General features: G+C 44.5%; 2 protein-coding genes across 5 annotated transcripts in view; one reads left to right on the top strand and one right to left on the bottom strand.

The window, feature by feature from the left end:
- ZNF182 (zinc finger protein 182) overlaps positions 1 to 14,898 on the bottom strand; it is a 31,485-nt gene extending 16,587 nt beyond the window's left edge. Inside the window, exons 1-3 of one of the 4 annotated variants that reach the window (XM_009197505.2) lie at positions 14,749 to 14,898; positions 14,353 to 14,547; positions 13,420 to 13,478 (exon numbers count right to left, since the gene is read on the bottom strand). In XM_009197505.2, coding sequence (XP_009195769.1) covers positions 13,420 to 13,434 — 15 coding nt within the window. In that variant the 5' untranslated portion in view covers positions 13,435 to 13,478; positions 14,353 to 14,547; positions 14,749 to 14,898. Of the gene's footprint in view, positions 1 to 13,419; positions 13,479 to 14,271 lie in introns of all 4 variants that reach the window. The other 3 variants (XM_003917648.3, XM_009197506.3, XM_009197504.2) reach the window with 3 other exon arrangements.
- Positions 14,899 to 14,987: 89 nt separating this feature from the next.
- SPACA5 (sperm acrosome associated 5) lies at positions 14,988 to 20,432 on the top strand. Its single transcript, XM_009197508.4, has 5 exons — positions 14,988 to 15,070; positions 18,438 to 18,696; positions 19,105 to 19,263; positions 20,063 to 20,141; positions 20,246 to 20,432. The coding sequence occupies exons 2-5, from the start codon at positions 18,552 to 18,554 to the stop codon at positions 20,340 to 20,342; spliced, it is 480 nt and encodes a 159-aa protein (XP_009195772.1). The 5' UTR covers positions 14,988 to 15,070; positions 18,438 to 18,551; the 3' UTR covers positions 20,343 to 20,432.
- The last annotated feature ends 471 nt before the right edge of the window (positions 20,433 to 20,903 follow it).

Here is a 20,903-nt window from a genome sequence, read left to right as displayed (position 1 = left end):
CACCCAATCTCTGGTATTTCGTAATTGCAGCCTGAAATGACTAATACAATAATCTTGTACAACTGTTAAGAAGGAAAAGGTGACCACACTTTGGTTATTCATTTGATGAGTATTTGTTAAATTACCACACTGAGTGAAAACCACAAGATGGCAAACTGTATACTTACAAGCCTTCCTTGTTTCAAAGAAATGGATATTAGATAGAAATGGTAGACTTCTAGTCCTGACATGATGGCAGAGACTCCTCTTTCCCTGCTCTTCCCCATGAAGTACAACTATAAACTCTGAAAGTAATGCAAGAGACAACCATAAGAGGACTCTGAAAGGAGGAAAGAGGAAAGCACACATGTTAGAGACCCAAGGACTTAAACAGTGGCAGGACATCTTATGATCCCCTCACCCCAACAACGGAAGGCAACCCAGGCCTGTGTCTCTAAACCCCCAACCTAGCAACAGAACGCAGCCTAGGTAGTCTCTGTCTTCTCCCAAATCAGCAGGAGTCCTTCCAACAACACCAGACAAGCCTGTGACACCAGCAAAGGAGATTAATCTGGAGCCTTGCTGACAATAAGCAGCCACCGGAAGTGCTCTTCTTCTCCACTGAGCCTGAGACTTCCTTCCCCTATCTAGACACTCCCTCTCCACTTCAGGTCACCTGGCGGTCAGGGAGGATGGCAGGGGGATCCCCACACAACAAGCACCCAGCCAGGAAATGCTCTTCATCCCTGCTGGCCAAAGAATTGGCTCTCTCACCCAGAGAACAGATACCATGCAGATGCAGCAGGGGAAAATCTGGACACAACAGGCACCCAACCAAGGAAGCACTGTTTGTCCCCTGTGTAGTGAATTCCTGGAATTTTATGTTGCTTTAGCATCCACTTTGAATATAAGTTGGACTTTCTTGTACAAGAAGCAGGACTCAGTCACCCTTGACACAGTCTCCAGTTCTCCACCTCCTCCCTGTTCCTCAATGTGGTTGACTCAGATATCAGCCTTATACAACCATCTACTGGTGACCATCTCCCTAGGGGACAGCTAGACACAACCTACTTGACTCGCCCCTCTGATCCCCACACCCCTCGTGGACTGAGCAGATATGCCGCAGTGACCACCTCCCAGTCACAGCGTGACTCCATGGAACTTGCGCCTGCTTGCTCTAAACCCATCAGTTAAAACTCTCCATGAAAAGACTTCACCCCACAGCTCCGTCCCCCCATGCCTCTCTCTGTCCCCACTCACTGGCTGAGCATGTATGTCGTGGACAGCTCTCTGCATCCCATTGTCCCTGCGAGGTGTGCTGCCCTCTTCCATCTGGACCTGTAAGGAATGTGCTGCCTCTGTGACTTCCTGTGTTCTGTTGAGTTGCCTCCTCTGCATCTCACTTGCCCCACACACCCAAACCTAACTTCTCTCCCAGTCAGGGCTCTCCTAGAGAGTGGCTATCTTGGTAGGAACAAGCTGTACCCAGGTCAGACAAGAGCCACAAGGGTCTCTGCCAGAATAAACAGGTTTCCTGGGAGAGGAACACCTGGTAATGGGTCAGACACAGGCACTAAGCCGCTCACCAGGATAAAGAAGAATTCTCTGAAAGGCACATGTGTCAACACGCACAACCACATTCCCTGGAGCCCCACCAGGATGGGGTTAGAATTTAAAGCCAAGCATATTATTAGAAGGTTAGAACTTTCAGGCCAACCCCCAGATCTCTAGGGAGGGGACAGGGGCTACAGACTGAGTTAATCACCAATGCCCAATGATTTAATCAATCATGCCCATGTTATGGAACTGCCATAGAAACCCCTCAATGGCAGGGTTAGGGAGCTTCTGGTTTAGCGAACACACTGTGTTGGGAGGGCGGCACACCCAGAGAGGGCATGGAAGGAAACTCTGTACTCTTCCATCCCTTGCTCTATAGAACTCTTCCATTTGATTGTTCCTGAGTTGTATCCATCATAATAAACTAATAATCATAAGTGCTTTCCTGAGTTCTGTGAGTTGTTCTAACAAATAACTGAACCTGAAGGGTACATGAGAATCTCTGAATTTGTAGTCAACCAGGCAGAAACGCAGGTAGCCTGGGCACCCCACTCATGGCTGGCATCTGAAGTGGAGGTAGTCTTGCGGGAATAAGCCCTTAACTTGGACGTTCTGCACTAATTCTGGTACTTATGTAGGAATTTGAGGAGGACACAATTCAGCCCAGTAACAATTTACAAAGATTTGTAGCAGCCAACACAAAAATGCTCCCATGATTACAAGTTCTTCTGACACAAAATCTCAGCAAAGAAACAGAAGTTATGAAACAGAGAACAAAATGGAGATTATAGAACCAAAAAATACAAGCAAATAAAAACTCACTGAATGAGATCAATAGTTTAGTGGTGATGACAAAGGACAGAATCAGTGAACCTGAGAAAAGATCAATAGAATTTACTCAATCTGAAAAACAAGTGAAAAAAAACTGAAAAAAAAAAAAATGAAAAGAATCTCAGGGACACATGGGACTATAACAGAAGATCAAACTTCATATCATTGCCATTCCAGAAGGAGATGAGGAGAAACAGAAGGCGGTTACAAGAGTATTTGAAGAAATAATACCTGAAAACTTCCCAAATTTGGCAAAAGACATAAACCTGCAGATTCAAGAAGCTGACCAAATCCATAATTCATGCCAAGACATGACAAAATTAAGCTTCTGAAAACTACAGAAACAGAAAAAATTTTGAAAGCAACCAGAGAAAAACAATGCATTACTTATAGGTAAAAAATCAAAACAAAAAATAACAACAAAAAAAACATTTGAATGACAGCAGATTTCTCATCAGAAACCATGGAGGCTAGAAAAAAGTGGCATATTTTTCAAGTGCTAACAAAAAGGGACTGTCTACCACCAATTCTATATCTGGCAAAGTTATCCTTCAGGAATGAAGGGGAAATTAAGACATTCTCAGGTGAAGGAAAACTAAAAGAATTTGTCTCTGGCAGACCTACTCTTAAGAAAATGCCTAAAGGAAGTTCTTCTAACACAAGGGAAGTGATAAAAGAATGCATCTCAAAGCATCAAGAAAGAACCAGGAACAACAGAGCAGAAAAAAGACCAATTCTATATAAATACATAGGGAGGAGAAAGGGAATCAGAGGAAGGGGTGGAAAGAATGAGAGACAAACTTCCCTAGGGACTTTTAGCAAACTGTGAAGATGAGTCTCCTCCTCTCCAGAGAGTGATTTAACCAATCATACTTTTTTATGTGTGTAAGATGGAGTCTTGCTCTGTTGCCCAGGCTGGAATGCAGTGGTGCGATTTCTGCGCACTGCAACCTCCGCCTCCCGGGTTCAAGCAATTCTCCTGCCTCAGCCTTCTGAGTAGCTGGGATTACAGGCACCCGCCATCACACCTAGCTAATTTTTGTATTCTTAGTAGAGACAAGGTTTCGCCATGTTGGCCAGGCTGGTCTTGAACTCCTGACCTCAGGTGATCCACCTGCCTCGGCCTCCCAAAGTGCTGGGATTACAGGCGTGAGCCACCGTGCCTGGCCAATTGTGCCTTTTTATATTCACATCTTTTTTAGATTCCTGAGTAGTTTTTGTGCAACCGTTCCATCTGCAATGAGAGAGTTCCATTTCTTTTGTAAGACCAGCAGAAGAGGCCAGGCGCAGTGGCTCACGCCTGTAATCCTGGCACTTTGGGAGGCTGAGGTGGGCGGATCATGAGGTCAAGAGATCAAGACCATCCTGGCCAACATGGTGAAACCCCTTCTCTACTAAAAGTAAAAAAATATTAGCTGGGTGTGGTGGCACGCGCCTGTAGTCCCAGCTACTCGGGAGGCTGAGGAAGGAGAACTGCCTGAACCCGGGAGGTGGAGGTTGCAGTGAGCCAAGATCATGCCACTGCACTCCAGCCTGACAACAGAGCAAGATTCCATCTCAAAAAAAAAAAAAAAAAAAAGACCAGCAGAGGAGAAAAAAATCCCACAATGAAACAACAATAAAAAGATATGTGAGTGCACAGCCAACCTTCCCATTGCTTGCAGAATCTGCCTGGCAGTTCAGCAGTATGACAACTATGGTTTGTCAAAGGCCCACAGTGATGGTGGTAAAACGCAGCTGAGATGGCAGACAGGTTTGGGGCAGTGCCTTCTGGCTAGTGTGAGGCAACTGGAGCACACAAGTACATACCCAAGATCTTGGTCCTGTGGGCAGTGCACTATGGCACAAGCAAGATGGAGGAAGCACATTCTACCCTGTCTTTCCCAATGAATACAAGTACAGAACTTGGACAAAGGCCAGGCGTGGTGGCTCACGCCTGTATTCTCAGCACTTTGGATGGCCGAGGTGGGCAGATCACCTGAGGTCAGGAGTTGGAGACCAGCCTGCCCAACATGGTGAAACCCTGTCTCTACTGAAAATACAAAAATTAGCCAGGTGTGGTGGTGGGCATCTGTAATCCCAGCTAACTGGGAGGCTGAGGTAGGAGAATCACTTGAACCTGGGAGGCTGAGGTTGCAGTGAGCTGAGACTGTGCCACTGCACTCCAGCCTGGGCGACAGAGCAAGACTCCGTCTCAAAACAAAACAAAACAGAACAAAAACTTGGACAGAACACATGAACTAGCAGTTTCATGACTCTGAAAATTAAAAAAAAAAAAAAAAGGAGCAAGTAGATTATGGGAAAACATCAGAATTTAAAGTACCACTAAATGGACTGTGAGTTTGCCACTTATTCTCTGGTATCTCCCGGCCCAGGATCAAGGCATTATCAAACCAAGAAGAGAGCACTGAGATGCAGAGAGAGAGAGAACTCAAGAAGCAGCCCTCTGGATCTGGCTTGAAGAGTGGTAAAAAGAACCAGGCACAGTTGGGGAAGTGTGTAGCATAGCACAGTAAGTAGAGTCTCAGTTTTCTGTCAGGAGGATGGACAAGGAGGGCCATAGGGAACCAAAAAGTACACAGGAAATCATGGAGAGGAGGAGTTCACCCCATACAATCATTTATCCACTCCCGGGCTCACCCTCAAGCTGTGCATGGATGGATCTAATCCTAAACAGAAAAGCGAACACTTTGAGAACTGAACTAAGGGACAAACCACTGCCCGCCTCTGTCCCAGAATGGCCACAGGGTCACACACAGACAGGACAGGTCTGAATGGCACTGCATAGGTTTGAAAACTGAACTGACACTGAAACCACAAACCACAGAAGGCTGATTAGAACGTGCAGCCTGAACTCAACCAGGCTGACTGACTATCACAAACAAAAACATCAACTTTCTCCTCAGGATTTAAACATAACCTCAACTTATAACAGCATCTTCAAAATGTCCAGGACACGATACAAAATTACATGGTACACAAAGAACCAATCAAATCTCAACTTGCATGACAGAAAACAATCAATAGACACCATCACTGAGATTACACAGATGTTGGAATTATTTGAGAAAGTATTTAAAATAGCTATTATAAAAACACCCCAAGAAGTAAGGGCAAACACTCCAGGAACCAACAAAAAAAACAGAAAGTTTCACCAAAGAAACAGAAGATATAAAGAAGAACCAGTCGGGTGCGGTGGTTCACACCTGCAATCCCAGCACTTTGGGAGGCTGAAGTGGGAGGATCATGAGGTCAGGAGTTCAAGACCAGCCTGGGCAATATGGTGAAACCCCGTCTCTACTAAAAATACAAAAATTAGCCAGGCACGGTGGCAGGCACCTGTAGTCTCAGCTACTTGGGAGGCTGAGGCAGAAGAATCGCTTGGACCCAGGAGGCAGAGGTTGCAGTGAGCCGAGATCGTACCACTGCACTCCAGCCTGGGCAACAGAGCGAGACTCTGTCTCAAAAATAAAATAAAAAAAAGAACCAAATGAAAATTTTGAAACTGAAAAAGATAATAACTGAAATAAACTCTCAATTGATGGACTCAACACAACAGAGATAACAGAGAAAAGAGCAAGTAAGCTTCAAGGTAAACCAATAAAGATTAACTAATCCCAAAAATAGAAAAAACACTGCAGAAACATGAACAGATTCTGAGACCTGTGGGACAATACCAAAAGGTCCAAAATTCACACCATCAGAGTTCCAAAAGGAGAGGAGAAAGAGGATAGTACAGAAAAATATCTGGAAGAAATAATTCCTGAACACTTTCCCAAATTTGGCAAAAGACAAAAATCTGTATGTTCAAGAGGCTCAGCAAGTTCAAAACAGGATAACCCCGAAGAAATTCACACTCAGACACATCATCACCAAACTGCTGAAAACTAAGGACAAGTGAAAAACAACATATCATTTACAGGGGAACAACTATTTAAATGACTGTGGATTTCTCATGAGAAACCAGGGCATGCAGAAGAAGTGGAACAGCATTGTGAAAGTTCCAAAAGAAAACAACAGTCCACTGAAAAATCTACAGGCAGTAAACATCTCCTTCAGAAATGAAGGTGAAATGAAGACATTCTCAAGGAAGGAAAACCAAGACTATGTTGCCAGCAGACTTGCTCTGAAACAACTGCCAAAGGCAGTTCTTCATAACAGGCAAATGATATCAGAAGGAAACTTAGGTTATGAACAATGAAGGAAGAACATCAAAGTGGTAAAAATCTGGGTAAATAGAATAGATTATCCTTGAGTTCTTTAAAATACATTTGACAGTTGGAAGAGAAATAACATTTTATGGTAGAACTTTCAGTATATATGAAAGTAATATTAATACATAAGACAACAAAAACATAAAGGGGAGAGGGAAAAGGGGCTTATAAGATGGTAAGGTTCACACGCTCCACTTAGAGGTAAAATATTGATTCTAAGCATGTTGTGTAAACTTAAATATACACAGTAATTTGCAGGGCAACCACCAAAAAAAAATATGTAACTCTGTAAACAGATATAGTAAAAAACACAACAGACAAATAAAAATGCAATCTAAGAAAATGTTCAAATAACCCAAAAGAAGGCAGAAAATGAGAAACAGAGGAACAAAAAAGGGAGAAAAACCAGAAAACAAGTAATAAAGTGGTAAATACCTAAATCCAAGAGTATCAATAATTACATTAAATGTCAATGGACTGAATGTACCAATTAAAAGGAAGAAATTTTTAAAATGGATTAAAAAAAATTACCCAACTGTTATGGACTGAATTGTACTCCCACCCGCAAATTCATACATTGAAGCCCCAACCTGCAATGTGACTGTATTTAGAGACTGGGCCTTTATAAAGGCAATTAAGGTTAAATGAGGTCATAAGGGTGGGGCCCAAACCCAGCAGAACTGGTATACATATAAGAGAAATGGACATCAGAGCTTGCTGTGTGTGTGTGAGCAGAGGAAAGGCCATATGAGGACACAGCAACAAGGTGGCCAGCTGCAAGCCAGAAAGAGTGCCTGAGGCTAAAACCAAATCAGTCAGTACCTTAATCTGGGACTTCCCAGCTTCTGGAACTGTGAGAAAATTGACTTCTGTTGTTTAACCCACCCAATCTGTGGTACTTTGTTATGGCAGCCCAAGCAGACTAATATACCTAGCTACATGCTGTCTAAAAGAATATCCTGGTGGGGCGCGGTGGCTCACGCCTGTAATCCCAGCACTTTAGGAGGTCGAGGTAGGCGGATCACCTGAGCTCAGGAGTTCGAGACCAGCCTGGGAGACATGGCAAAACCTCATCTCTACAAAAAATTAGCCAATTGTGGTGGTGTGTGCCTGTGGTCCCAGCTACTTGGGAGGTTGAGGTGGGAGGATCACTTAAGCCCGGGAGGTCAAGGCTGCAGTGAGCTGAGATCATGCCACTGCATTCCAGCCTAGGTGAGAGGGAGACCCTGCTAAAACACACACACACACACAACATACTTCAAATATAATAATACAGGTAGGATAAAAGAAAGAATGGAAAAAAGTATACCACTGAAATACTACCAAAGGAAAACTGGAGTGACCATATTTAATAACAGCCAAAATAGACTTCAGAGCCAAAACTCATCCAGGATAATGAATGACATAAGGATTAAAAACTCACCAGCCAAGCACAGTGGCTCACACCTGTAATCCCAGCACTTTGGGAGGCTGAGGCGAGTGGATCACCTGAGGTCAGGCGTTCAAGACCAGCCTGGTCAACATGGCAAAACCCCGTCTCTACTAAAATACAAAAATTAACTGGGCGTGGTGGCGGGCGCATGTAATCCCAGCTACTTAGGAGGCTGAGGCAGGAGAATCACTTGAAACCAGGAGGGGGAAGTTGCCATGAGTCAAGATCGCACCACTGCACTCCAGCCTGGGTGACAGAGCAAGACTCCATCTCAAAAAAAAAAAAAAAAAATTAATTAATTCACCAAAAAGACATAACACTCCTAAAAGTGTATGCATCTAACAACAGAGCTTCAAAATATATGAAGGGATACTGATACAACTGACAGGAGAAACAGGCAAATCTGCAACAATAACTGTATACTCAATACTTTTTTCTCAGTAACTGATAGAACCAGTAGACAGAAAATCAGCAAGAATATAGAACTAAACACCATCAACCAACTGTATGCAATTGAGATATACAAAACACTCCTGTAAAACAACAGAATATACATTCTTTTCTTTTTCTTTTTTTTTTTTTTTTGAGACGGAGTCTCGCTCTGTCGCCCAGGCTGGAGTGCAGTGGCGTGATCTTGGCTCACTGCAACCTCTGCCTCCCGCGTTCAAGGGATTCTCCTGCCTCAGGCTCCCAAGTAGCTGGGACTACAGGCATGTGCCACCACGCCTGGCTAATTTTGTATATACATTCTTTTCAAGTGCACATGGAACATTCACCAAGAAAGACCATGAGTCAGAAAACCAAATTTAACAAGTGTAAAAGACCTGAAATCATACAAAGTATAATATGTTCTCAGACCATAATGAATTTTTTATAGTAATAGATAACAGGAAAATCTCTAGGTACTTGAAAATTAAACATCATTCTTCTAAATAATATATTGGTCAAAAAGGAAGTCTCAAAGAAAATTAGAAAATACTTCAAACTGAACAAAAATGAAAATACAACATATGAAAATTTGTGGGATGCAGCTAAAGAAGTGCTTAGAGGAGGCCGGATGTGGTGGCTCACACCTGTGATCCCAGCACTTTGGGAAGCCGAGGCAGGTGGATCACCTGAGATCAGGAGTTTGGGACCAGCCTGCCCAACATGGCGAAACCCTGTCTCCACTAAAAATACAGAAAAATTAGCTGGGAGTGGTGGTGGGCGCCTGTAGTCCCAACTACTCAGGAGGCTGAGGCAGGAGAATCTCTTGAACCCCGGAGGCAGAGGTTGCAGTGAGCCGAGATCGCACCACTACACTCCTGCCTAAGTGACAGAGCAAGACTCCATCTCAAAAAAAAAAAAAAAAAAAAAAAAATCACCATATGATCCAGTAATGTCACTCCTGGGTATATATCCAAAGGACCTGAAATTAGTATGTCAAGGAGATATCTACAATCCCATGTTTATTGCAGCATGATTCGCAACAGCCAAGTTATGGAATCAACCTCAGTTTCCATCAGTGGATGAACGGATAAAGAAAATGTGGCATATATACACAATGGAGTATCATTCAGCCTTTAAAAAGAAGGAAATTCAGGCCGGGAGCAGTGGCTCATGCCTGTAGTCCCAGCACGTAGGGAGGCCAAGGCAGGCAGATCACCTGAGGTCAGGAGTTCAAGACCAGTCTGGCCAACATGGTGAAACCCCATCTCTACTAAAAATAGAAAAATTAACTGGGTATGGTGGCAAGTGCCTGTAATCCCAGCTACTCAGGAGGCTGGGGCAGGAGAATCACTTGAACCTGGGAGGTGGAAGTTGCAGTGAGCCAAGCAGCCTGGGCGACAAAGCAAGACTCCATCTCAAAAAAAGAAAAAAAGAAAAAAGAAGGAAATTCTGCCATTTGTAACAATGGATGAACCTGGGGAACATTATCCTAAGTAAAATAAGCCAGGCACAGAAAGATAAATACTGCATGTGCTCACTCATATGTAGAAGCTTAAGAAGTTCTCACAGAAGTAGAGTTGTTCTCATAGAAGAACAGTGGTTACTAGAGGCAGGGAAGGGTTGGGGGGTGGGTAGCCAAAGGTTGGTTAACAGATACATAAGTAGAGCTGGATAGGAGGAATAAGTTCTAGCATTCTACAGCACTGTAGGGTGACCATAATTAACAACAATTTAGTGTATATTTTCAAATAGCCAGAAGAGAGGCTTTTCAATGTTCTCAATACTAAGAAATAAATGTTTGAGATGGATATGCTAATTATCTTGATTTAATCATTACACATTGTAGACATTTACCAAAACATCCCCGTATACCCCATAAATACGTATAATTATTATGTGTCAATTTAAAATAATAAGGCTGGGCACAGTGGCTCACGCCTGTAATCCCAGCACTTTGGGAGGCCGAGGCAGGCAATCACCTGAGGTCAGCGGTTCGAGACCAGCCTGCCCAACATGGTGAAACCCCATCTCTACTAAAAATACAAAAATTAGCCAGGCATGGTGGTGCATGCCTGTAGTCCCAGCTACTCAGGAGGAAGGCAGGGGAATTGCTTGAACCTGGGAGCCGGAGGTTGCAGTGAGCCGAGATCACACCACTGCACTCCAGCCTGGGCGACAGAGCGAGACTCCATCTCAAAAAAAAATTTAAGGCCGGGAGCAGTGGCTCATGCCTGTAATCCCAGCACTTTGGGAGGCCAAGGCGGGTGGATCACGAGGTCAGGAGATCGAGACCATCTGGGCTAACACGGTGAAACCCCGTCTCTACTAAAAATACAAAAAATGAGCCGGGCGTGGTGGTGGGCGCCTGTAGTCCCAGCTACTCGGGAGGCTGAGGCAGGAGAATGGTGTGAACCCAGGAGGCGGAGCTTGCAGCGAGCTGAGATCACACCACTGCACTCCAGCCTGGGTGACAGAGCGAGACTCCGTCTCAAAAAAATAAAATAAAATAAAAATTAAATAATAAAATAATAAAAGCAAAAAAAAAAATTATTAACAATTGGGGTTAGAACAATTGGAAATCCATATGCAAAATGAACCCTGACCTAATCCTCACACCTTACACAAAAATTAATGCAAAAGGGCCAGGCGCAGTGGCTCATGCCTGTAATCCCACCACTTTGGGAGGCCAAGGCGGGTGGATCACCTGAGGTCAGGAGTTCGAGACCAGCCTGGTCAACATGGTGAAACCCCGACTCTACTAAGAATATAAAAATTAGCCAGGTGTGGTGGTGCATGCCTGTAGTCCCAGCTACTCGGGAGGCTGAGGCAAGTGATTCTTATCACTTGAACCCAGGAGGTGGAGGTTGCAGTGAGCCAAGATGGCGCCGCTGCACTCTAGCCTGGGCAATACGGTGAGACTCCATCTCAAAAAAAGAAAAAAAAAATTAATGCAAAAGGAATCATCTACCTAAATGTAAAATCTAAAACTATAAAATTATAGAATAGGAGAAAATCTTCATGACCTAGAGTTAGGCAAAGTTCTTAGACATGACACCAAGGGCATGATCCATAAATAAATGATTCATAAATTGGAAATTTTCCAAATTAAAAAGTTTTGCTCTGCAAACAACAATGTACGAGAAGAAAAGGACAAGCAATACACTTGGAGAAAGCATTTGCGAACCGTGTATCTGACAAAGGACCTGTATAAAGGATATATAAAGAACTCTCAAAACTCAACAGCAAGAAAATCCAGTTGAAAAATGGGCACAAACTTTTGAACAGACATTCATCAAGAGGATAGACCAAAAGTAAATAAGCATATATAAAGATGCTTAACATCTTTAATCATTAAGGAAATGCAAATTAAAATCATTATGAGATAAACGACTACATAAAAAATACTGACAATACCAAGTACTGACAAAAATATGAAACAATTGGAACTCATACATTGCTGGGAGAAATGAAAAATGGTTCAACCGCTCTAGAAAATAATTTGGCAGATTCCTAAAAAGTTAAACATACACTTACCATATGACCCAGTAATCCAATATTTACTCCGCAGAAATGAAAACCTATGTTCACACAAAGCCCTGTGCATGATTGTTTAAAGTAGCTCTACTCATAATTGCCAAAAACTGGAAATAACCCAAATGTCTTTCAACAGGAGAATGGATAAATACACTGGGGAACATTTACACCGTGGACTACTATTCAGCAATAACAAAGAAACAACTACTGACACACACAACTTTGATGAATCTCCAGGGAATTGTGCTGAGTGGAAACAAACAAACAAACATAAAAAAATCCCAAAAGGTCACATACCATACGATCCATTTCTATTACATTCTTGAAATGACAAAATTCCCAAAACGGAAAACAGATTTGTAGCTGCCAAGAGTTTAGGAATGGGTATGGTGGAGGAAGGGTAGTGGCTATGGCCGTAAGGGACAACTTGAGGAATTCTTGCGATGATGGGGCTTGACCATATCAGTGTCAACATCCTGACTTTGATATTGTACTATGGTTTTTGCAGGATGTTATCATTGGGGGAATCTAGGAAAAGAGTACACAGGATTTCTCTGTATTATTCTTTCAATTGCATGTAAATCAATCATCTCAGAAAGAAAAGGTTACATAATACATGACACCCCACTTATATGACATTCTTGAAAAGACAAAACTATAGTGACACAGAACAGAACTGCCACTGCCTGAGGTTACAGGTTGGGGAAGATATGACTATTAACAGAGTAGCATGAAGGAGTTTTTTGGGGTGATGAAACTATTATCTGTCCTATAGATTAGTTACACCAATCTAACAGAAAAATCAATTTCACTGTATGTTAATTTAAAAAATAAAAATGTTTAAAGTGAAAGAAAAAATATGGTGGGTTGCAGGTATCTGAAAAATTTTTGTCTCTTGGACAGAAGATAATTCAAAGTCCAACTAAGAAAACTGCTTCAGGAAAATCATTGGAAAGACAAGCAGGTTCCCTAAGAGATTTCATTCCCAAGTTACATTTTGATGTGATATCTCCAGCTCACTGAGGAAAGCTGTAGGACATATCTGCAGGAAAGCATTTGTCACCAGGCTGTGGTTGAGGGCAACTGCACTATCCACATGAAGACCCAGCAAAGAAATACCTTTAAACACAATTCCAGGCAACCTTGACTTCCCATGAAGGCTGTGTGCTCTCTCCTGATGAGTAAGGTGAGCCAAGGTACTGCTTATGTTTTCTTTGGCCACCAGAAGGCTCAAAGAGAAACTGACAGCCCAACATCAATATCTGTTACACCCTGAGTCCTGCACACCTCTACATTCTAACTTGGCCTTGATCTGTTGTCTCTTATTTTGTCTAATCCTAATCCTTATTTACAAATACTTTCCTATTTTATGGCAGGGATTTCCACATATTTCGCTACATCCACAGTAAAATAGAGGAATGAAGAAACAGACAACATACTTACCTGGGGTTTGGCCATTTCCTGCTCTTCTTGGGAAAAAGCAGATATGTGTAACGGCTGAGCTGGAACAAGTGGAGAAGAGTAGAGCAGATGAGGAGACCCCATCAGACTTTCAGTGCCCAGAACTAGCTGCCTAGCAATCCCCTCACATCAGCTGGCCATCAGACTGCTCTCTGGAAGAGTCTGGGCAACCATGTGATTTTAACAATCTATGTATTATTCACTCTTCATGCGAACATTGAACACAAAAGGTTTTATATACACATATCTTAAATTGTGTACTGACCTATAAAGTGTATTTCTAGGTATTTTCCTTAAGGAAATAATTTATCATAATGTATCATAATTTCTCTGTACGTACCCACGTCTCAGCATTGATTTTAATAATGCCAAACTTAAACGATCCTCTATGACACATAAGGGATTAATAATAACAAAATATAAAAGATAAAATGCTACAAAGCTGTTAAAAGCGTTATATGGAATTGTACAGTATCTATGCACTTTGTGGTACATATATCTCAACTAAACGTTTTTTAAAGGTGTACAAAAAAATCTTAAGCTGAATTACATTAAACTTTTATATGAAAACAAAGTAGGTTTTAAAACTGTGGGAATCCATTTTAAAGCTATATGTTAAATGTTTAAAAGGCATACCCCTATACACACCAAAAATGTCTAAAAATGGACATTTAAATGCGTGGGGGAAGAATTAGTTCCTTTTGATTTTCTTTTCCTCTATTTCTGAATTAATCTATACTTCAAATGTTATTTATTAAATGCCAAAAAAACCACACTCTAAAACTATTGTCCCAATTACATTTTACCCCCATCTCCCTCAGACCCCGCACCTACCCCTCCTCCTAGGTCCCCAACTCTGGGCGAGGCCCGGGGTCAGGTGAGACCTCGCAGGTGCCTCTCCTTCCTTCTGCTCACCTCACCGGGGCCGCCTTGCCCAGGAGCCGGAAAGAGGCCTTCGGGTGCGGGGGTGCAGGTTCACTTCGGCCGGAGCATTCACACCAGGTCCCCACCTCGGGGCTTGGGCAAGGGGATAGAGCAGAGGGAGGAGCGGGGCGCGTCTAAAGAGGGGCCTGAGGGATGGGCATGAACCCTTAGGGGCAGGTCACTGTGCTGGAAAATGTGTAAAAGTCAAAGTTTAATAAGCCCCATTCAATCCTGCTTAGCCCCCATAACTTTGTTCACCAGCGAGCCCCTAGAACCTCGTCCACTGACCTCTCGGTCCCCCATCACTCAACCCCCAGCTCCCTCTTTACTCATCCCGCAGAACTCCCCATCACTCGGCCCACGACCCCTAGCACTTGCCCCCTCAACCTCACTCTCTCTGGATAACAGATTTTCTGCTCGCTGCTCAGGAGACCGTTACAAAGCCCGGCCCCAACAAGCACTTCCGCTTCGGGACCGACTCTTTGGCACCGCAGCCTAAAGGGCTGCAGCGGTCGGTTCTGCGCACGCTCAGTGGCGCCTTTGAGACCCCGTCCGCCAATAGTCAACATGGGGCCGCAGCGCAGGCGCAGAGGGAAGGTAGTCTTGCCGGTGACGTCACTCCTCCAGGCGAGAGGGCCGCGGTCACCGTGTCTTTTTGCTTCTGGGGCTGCGTCGCAGAGCGGGTGTTTACTTAGTTCTGCAGAGGCCGGTACTCCTAAGACTTCAGACACCAATTTTCTTACGGCAAGGCGGGGAGGGGAAGTGCCCAACTAAGGAAAAGATTCTAGCAGGCGGCAGTTTCGCACTTTGAACTTTGAGGGCAGCAACAGGGTTGCAGGTGTAAAAGAACGGGACGGCGGGGTCTGTGGCTAAATTGCTCTGCGTGCACAAAGAGTAGGAGGTAGGGAAAAGCCACTGGCTTCATCCAGTGGCCAGGACTGGGAGTTTACGTTGTAGCATTTGAAGGACGGTAGGTCGGTATGCAGACAAGCTGAAAAATAAACGGCGATATGGGACACACACACCAGGGGTGAAGGGGTGTATTAAGTGGTGGCTAACAGGTTGCTTTTTCTGGATGAGTAGACAGTGTCAGTGTGTTGGGAGTGTAGGAGGTGTAGGCTGGGGCCAGGTGCTGTAGGGCCTCCTTGGCCAGGGAGCTCATCTTTCATTCTGGACATATAGGAAACCATAAAAAGGATCCGATTTGTAAAGACCAGTCTGAAGCAATCTAACATTATATAGTAACGTTAAAAATACACATATATTGGGCTGGGTGAGGTGGCACGTGCCTGTAATCTCAGCACTTTGGGAGGCCGAGGTAGGCGGATCACCTGAGGTCAGGAGTTCAAGACCAGCCTGGCCAACATGGTGAAACCCCGTCTCTACTAAAAATACCAAAAATTAGCCGGGCTTGGTAGCGCGCCTGTGATCCCATCTACTCGGGAGGCTGAGGCAGGAGAATCACTTGAACTTGGGAGGAAGAGGTTGCAGTGAGCCATTATCACACCACTGCACTCCAGCCTGGGCAACACAGTGAGACTCCATCTCAAAAACAAAAAAACAACAACAAAAAGGAATGGAGCTTCCCAGCAGACAAGACAAAGAAAGAAAGTAAAAAAGGAACTCACATCTCTTGCTCCCTGACACAGCAGCACCTCCTGGGTATACAAGTTATCCACTCTCTCAATGCATTAGGAGGTAGAAAATAGAAAGGGCTGGTCCTTTAGGGCTCATCACAGTGTCGCCCCTTCTAGCACCTAAACGTCATCTCCAACCACCTTGTACACACACACCTACACAAAGGAGGAAATCCTTTAGGGTTGGTGGGAGTTGGGGGGCAGAGGAGCCAGTGATACAGCCCCTCAGAAACTATCCCAGGGCCCACGGTGTGCATGCACAAGCTTTGTGAGGCTAACTTTGCTGCTGCAGAGCGGGGACCCCCACTGTCTGTCCTGGGTAACCTCTACCATCAGTCCCTACAGGTATGACCTCCTCATACAGTAACCTAAGCAGCACATAGCTAGGTGAAGGAGAGTGAGAAGCTGACAGGTGGCTGGTCCCACCACAGAGTCTGCATGATATGACATTCCCATTGAAAGACAATGAGAGAAGCCCCCACGTGGCTGGCGAGTTATCATTACAATTGCTCTTAAGATACATTTTATCAAGACCACAAAAGCCTTGCCAATTGTGAGCAGTCATTTTGGACCAGAGGCAGCAGGTGAGGTTGACAGAACAACAGCACAAAAGGAGCCAGGTCTCTGGTGACCTTGGAGCCACCACACTAGGCCTGGATTACCTGCCTCCAAAAGAGGAGTCTACTTCCCTCCTCTTGAAGCCACTGGTGTTTGTGGTGGGATTGGTGCGTGCAGCCAAATCAAATCCTGTGCAATCCATCAGACTTTTCTGTGTTGGCCAATGTGAGTGTCAGCGAACAGGAGACACATGGGACTGGTGGGTGAATAATGATGACTGAAGGGCAAATTGGGAGTAAATGAGAGCAAGGAGAGGCAAAGGGCAATGGAATGGAGGTGAATGAACACCAGAGTGGAGTGGATGTGGGCCAAAGTGAGGGAATGACTATGCATGCATCAATTATGAATGAATATGAGATTATGATGAGATTAAGTAAATGCTGGGAAATAAGGCACAGTCTCAGTGGAAAAAAAGGTGAAAGTGGGAACAGACTCTGAATGGGGCAACTGAAGGGGGTGAATGTGAGTGGAGTTTATATGAGTACTAAGGATTAGAGTGTGAATGAATAGTGGTTTTATGAGGCACAAGATGAATGAAGAGAGGGGAATTTAGGGAGACAATAGGAGTGAATGTGGGTAATGTGGGATGGAAAGGGAAGAATGGGGTGCGGGAAGGACAGAATAAAAGAGTGGAGATGGAGACATGGTAGAATGTGAAGCAGGCCGAGTTTGAGTGCGGGTGCTATGAGGGAGAAGGGTGACTAGAGATGACTGGGATTAGATGGGCGTAATACAGGGTAGTAGCCCAGGAATGTGGGTGTACAGGGATCCCAGTGGGAATCGGCAAATATGAATGAGCTGAAGAGTGCGCATGAATGGAGGTGATGTTGGGCAGAGTGAGAGGGAATGAAAGTGAAGAGCAGAGGATGGGTGAAGGTGGGTATTGCGAGGCAGAGAGTGGAACTCACCTTTACTTGGGTGAGTAAAGCGAGGAAACATGGGGAGCCCGATGTGAGCAAAAGTAACGAATTTGAGGCACAGTGTGACAGAATGTGGGTACTGGGAGGCAGAATATGAGCAAGAAGAGGGTGATAGGGGTTACAATGGGAATAGATTTAAATGAATGAGGCAGTGAGAGGCAGAGTAAGAGTAAATGGAGGCAATGAAGAGAAAACTGAGAAAGAACAGTGACCAAGTGTAGGCTAAGTATATGTGGGTAACTTCACCTAGTGTTTGGGAGTAATAGGGACAGAGCTCCAGGAAATGGGGGTGTTCCTGGGACAGCATCTGAGAGAATAGAGGTGAAGGAGGGGCAGAAAGGGAATGAATGGGGGAAATAATGAGGCCCCGGGTCAATGAAAGAAGCTGAAGGCTGGGCCACGTGCGAGTAAGCCAGAGTCATTTGATGCAGGGGTGGGAAATAGAGATAAATATAGGAAAGGAAATGAGTCTGAGCGAGAGTGAGTGGGGTGAAGAAGGAATATGACATGAGAGAATTTGGGTAATGCTAAGTAGACTGTGGGGAATTGTGATAATATGAGGCCCAGTATGGGTGAATATAAGTGGCTGAAAGGCAGTGTAAGTGAATGGAGGAACAAAAGGCAGAATGAGAATGAAGTTGAAAAAGCAGGCATAAGAATGTATATGTAATATGCCATTTGTAATATGAAACGTGGGGCACATTCCAGTAAATTAGGATGGAACAGCACTTTAAGTGCAGAGAGGTGAACCAAGGATGAGTGCTATGGTTTGAGTATGTCCCTTCTAAAATTCAGATGTCAGAAACTTAATCTCCAATGCAACAGTGTTGGGAGGTAGGGCCTTTAATCCCCAATGCAACAGTGTTGGGAGGTGTTTAGGCTTCTGTGCTCTGTGTTCCAGAATCTACCACTTAGACCTTTGCTCATAGAGCCCAGAGTTCCAGAATGCCCCTAATTCCGAACACCACAGGGTGAGTCTGGAGCAAGTCACCTGGGAGGGCTTACAGGTGCCATAATGCAGGCCTGGGGCACTGTGGTAGTGACCTTGGCCACACTGATGGTTGTCACTGTGGATGCCAAGATCTATGAACGCTGCGAGCTGGCGGCAAGACTGGAGAGAGCAGGGCTGAACGGCTACAAGGGCTACGGCATTGGAGACTGTGAGAATCCCAGTTGCCCCTGAGCCACCCACCACATTCAGACCCAGACCCCCCTTGTCCTTTATCACCTCTCCAGGCCAGGGCATGAGCCCTTGAGTCACTCTCTGACTGACTATGCTGAGTAGTTTAACTAACTCTAACACCACCACCATTATGGCCTTCACAACCATCACCTCCATCTCTGCCATCAACACTATCACTATAATCAATACCACTGCTGTTACCATCATGAATACCATCGCTACCACCATCACTGACGTCTCACCAGAATCACCAACATCACCACCACTAAACCAAGATCACCACCCTCACAACTGAGATGACAGCCATCCCTGTCCTCCCCCAATCCTATCCTTCCCTATTCCCAGGCTCTATACCTACTCCTTGCCTCCCTTCTCCCTGCCCCAGGGCTGTGCATGGCTCATTATGAGAGTGGCTTTGACACCGCCTTCGTGGACCACAATCCTGATGGCAGCAGTGAATATGGCATTTTCCAACTGAATTCTGCCTGGTGGTGTGACAATGGCATTACACCCACCAAGAACCTCTGCCACATGGATTGTCATGGTAAGTCAGCACTGGGGACACACTGAAGCCCTGCTGGGCCCTACTCTCCCACACTTGGAGGGCAAGGTTGTTTAAGCCATAATCTCCTGCAACAAGAGAAAAGTGATGGGAAAAGGAGAAAAGTTGCCTGAGCAACTTTTGGTTGTTTAGGACAGAAGAGCTCAGAGCTCAGAGCTCCCAGTCCTCACCCAGAAAGGACACTGCAGTTTTCTTAGACTGAGGAAACAGGAAACTTACCTCTATGTGGAATAGAGATAGAGACTGTCCTGATTTGGGGTTGAAGTTACCCAGGCCCCGAGGAAAGAAGCAAATGTCTGATTCTAGAAACAGAAACAGATAACCTCCATGCAGAAATGACAGAACTTTCCAGATAAGACTGGTGTTGTTGAGGACAAAATAGAATAGCAGTTAAAGTTGTTCAGTGTTGGCCAAAATGGTGGTTGAGGTTGTCCAAGACAGGAAAAAATGGAGACTGAGGTTATTTGGGGCCAGCCCAAATGGAAATTGAGGTTGTCCAGGACCAGATAGTATGGGGGTTGGGATTATTCATAACTAGCCAACATGACCATCCAGATAATCCAGGATCAGTCAACATGAGTTAAGGTTGTACAGAACCAGCTAACATGGTGATTAAGATCATTTATAACCAACTGACAAGAGAATCAAGGTCATCCAGAATCAGCCAACATAGTGGTTGAGGTTCTTCAGGCCCCAAAGAACCCAAAACCCCTGGGCCCTCCATTCACTGTTACCCTATCCCCAATGCACTAGATCAGCATGTCCCTCTCTTTCCCCTCAGACCTGCTCAATCGCCATATTCTGGATGACATCATGTGTGCCAAGCAGATTGTGTCCTCACAGAATGGGCTGTCTGCCTGGTAAGTTCATGGGGATGACCCGGACTGTGGGCAGCCAGGGATAGTGTCACTGCCACCCCATCAACCTGTCCACTTCATGCTCTCTCTTTTCCTTCATTTCCCAGGACTTCTTGGAGGCGGCACTGTTCTGGCCATGATTTATCTGAATGGCTCAAGGGGTGTGATATGAACGTGAAAATTGATCCGAAAATTCATCCATGACTCAGATTCGAAGAGACAGATTTTATTTTCCTTTCATTTCTTTCTCTTGTGCATTTAATAAAGGATGGTATTGATAAACAATGCAAAAAATGCTGTGATGTCTGACTCTCTTCATTTATTCAATGCCCAGAAGTACCCTTCCGTCACAGTATTCTGTCACTTCCTCCATATATTCAAAGCTCTAATTAAGAAATACCAGATCACTCAGGGTGGGGAAGGAAGGGAGGATAGTGTTGTGAATCAAGAGCATGTGTTCTCCTGGGTTCAAAAACCATCTCTACCACCTACTAGCTGTGTTGCCTTGGAAGAGATACTTAATTTCTCTGTGCCTCAGTTTCCTCATCTGTTAAATAAGGATGATAATAGTAACTACTTGATGGGGTTATTGGGAGGATTAAATGAATTAATATTTGTAAAACGCATAAAGTGCTTGGTACATAAGACAGTTATAGGTTTGGAGATAGAGGAGTGGGATGGGAGAGATGAAAATTGGCTTCCCTTAAAAAGAATCAGTCTCAGCAGGGTGCGGTGGCTCACGCCTGTAATCCCAGTACTTTGGGA

This window comes from Papio anubis, chromosome X (assembly GCF_008728515.1).
Source record: "Papio anubis isolate 15944 chromosome X, Panubis1.0, whole genome shotgun sequence".
NCBI classification, from domain to species: Eukaryota; Metazoa; Chordata; class Mammalia; order Primates; family Cercopithecidae; genus Papio; species Papio anubis.
Note: the sequence above shows the minus strand (reverse complement) of the source record. Positions and strands in the feature narration are given on the sequence as shown.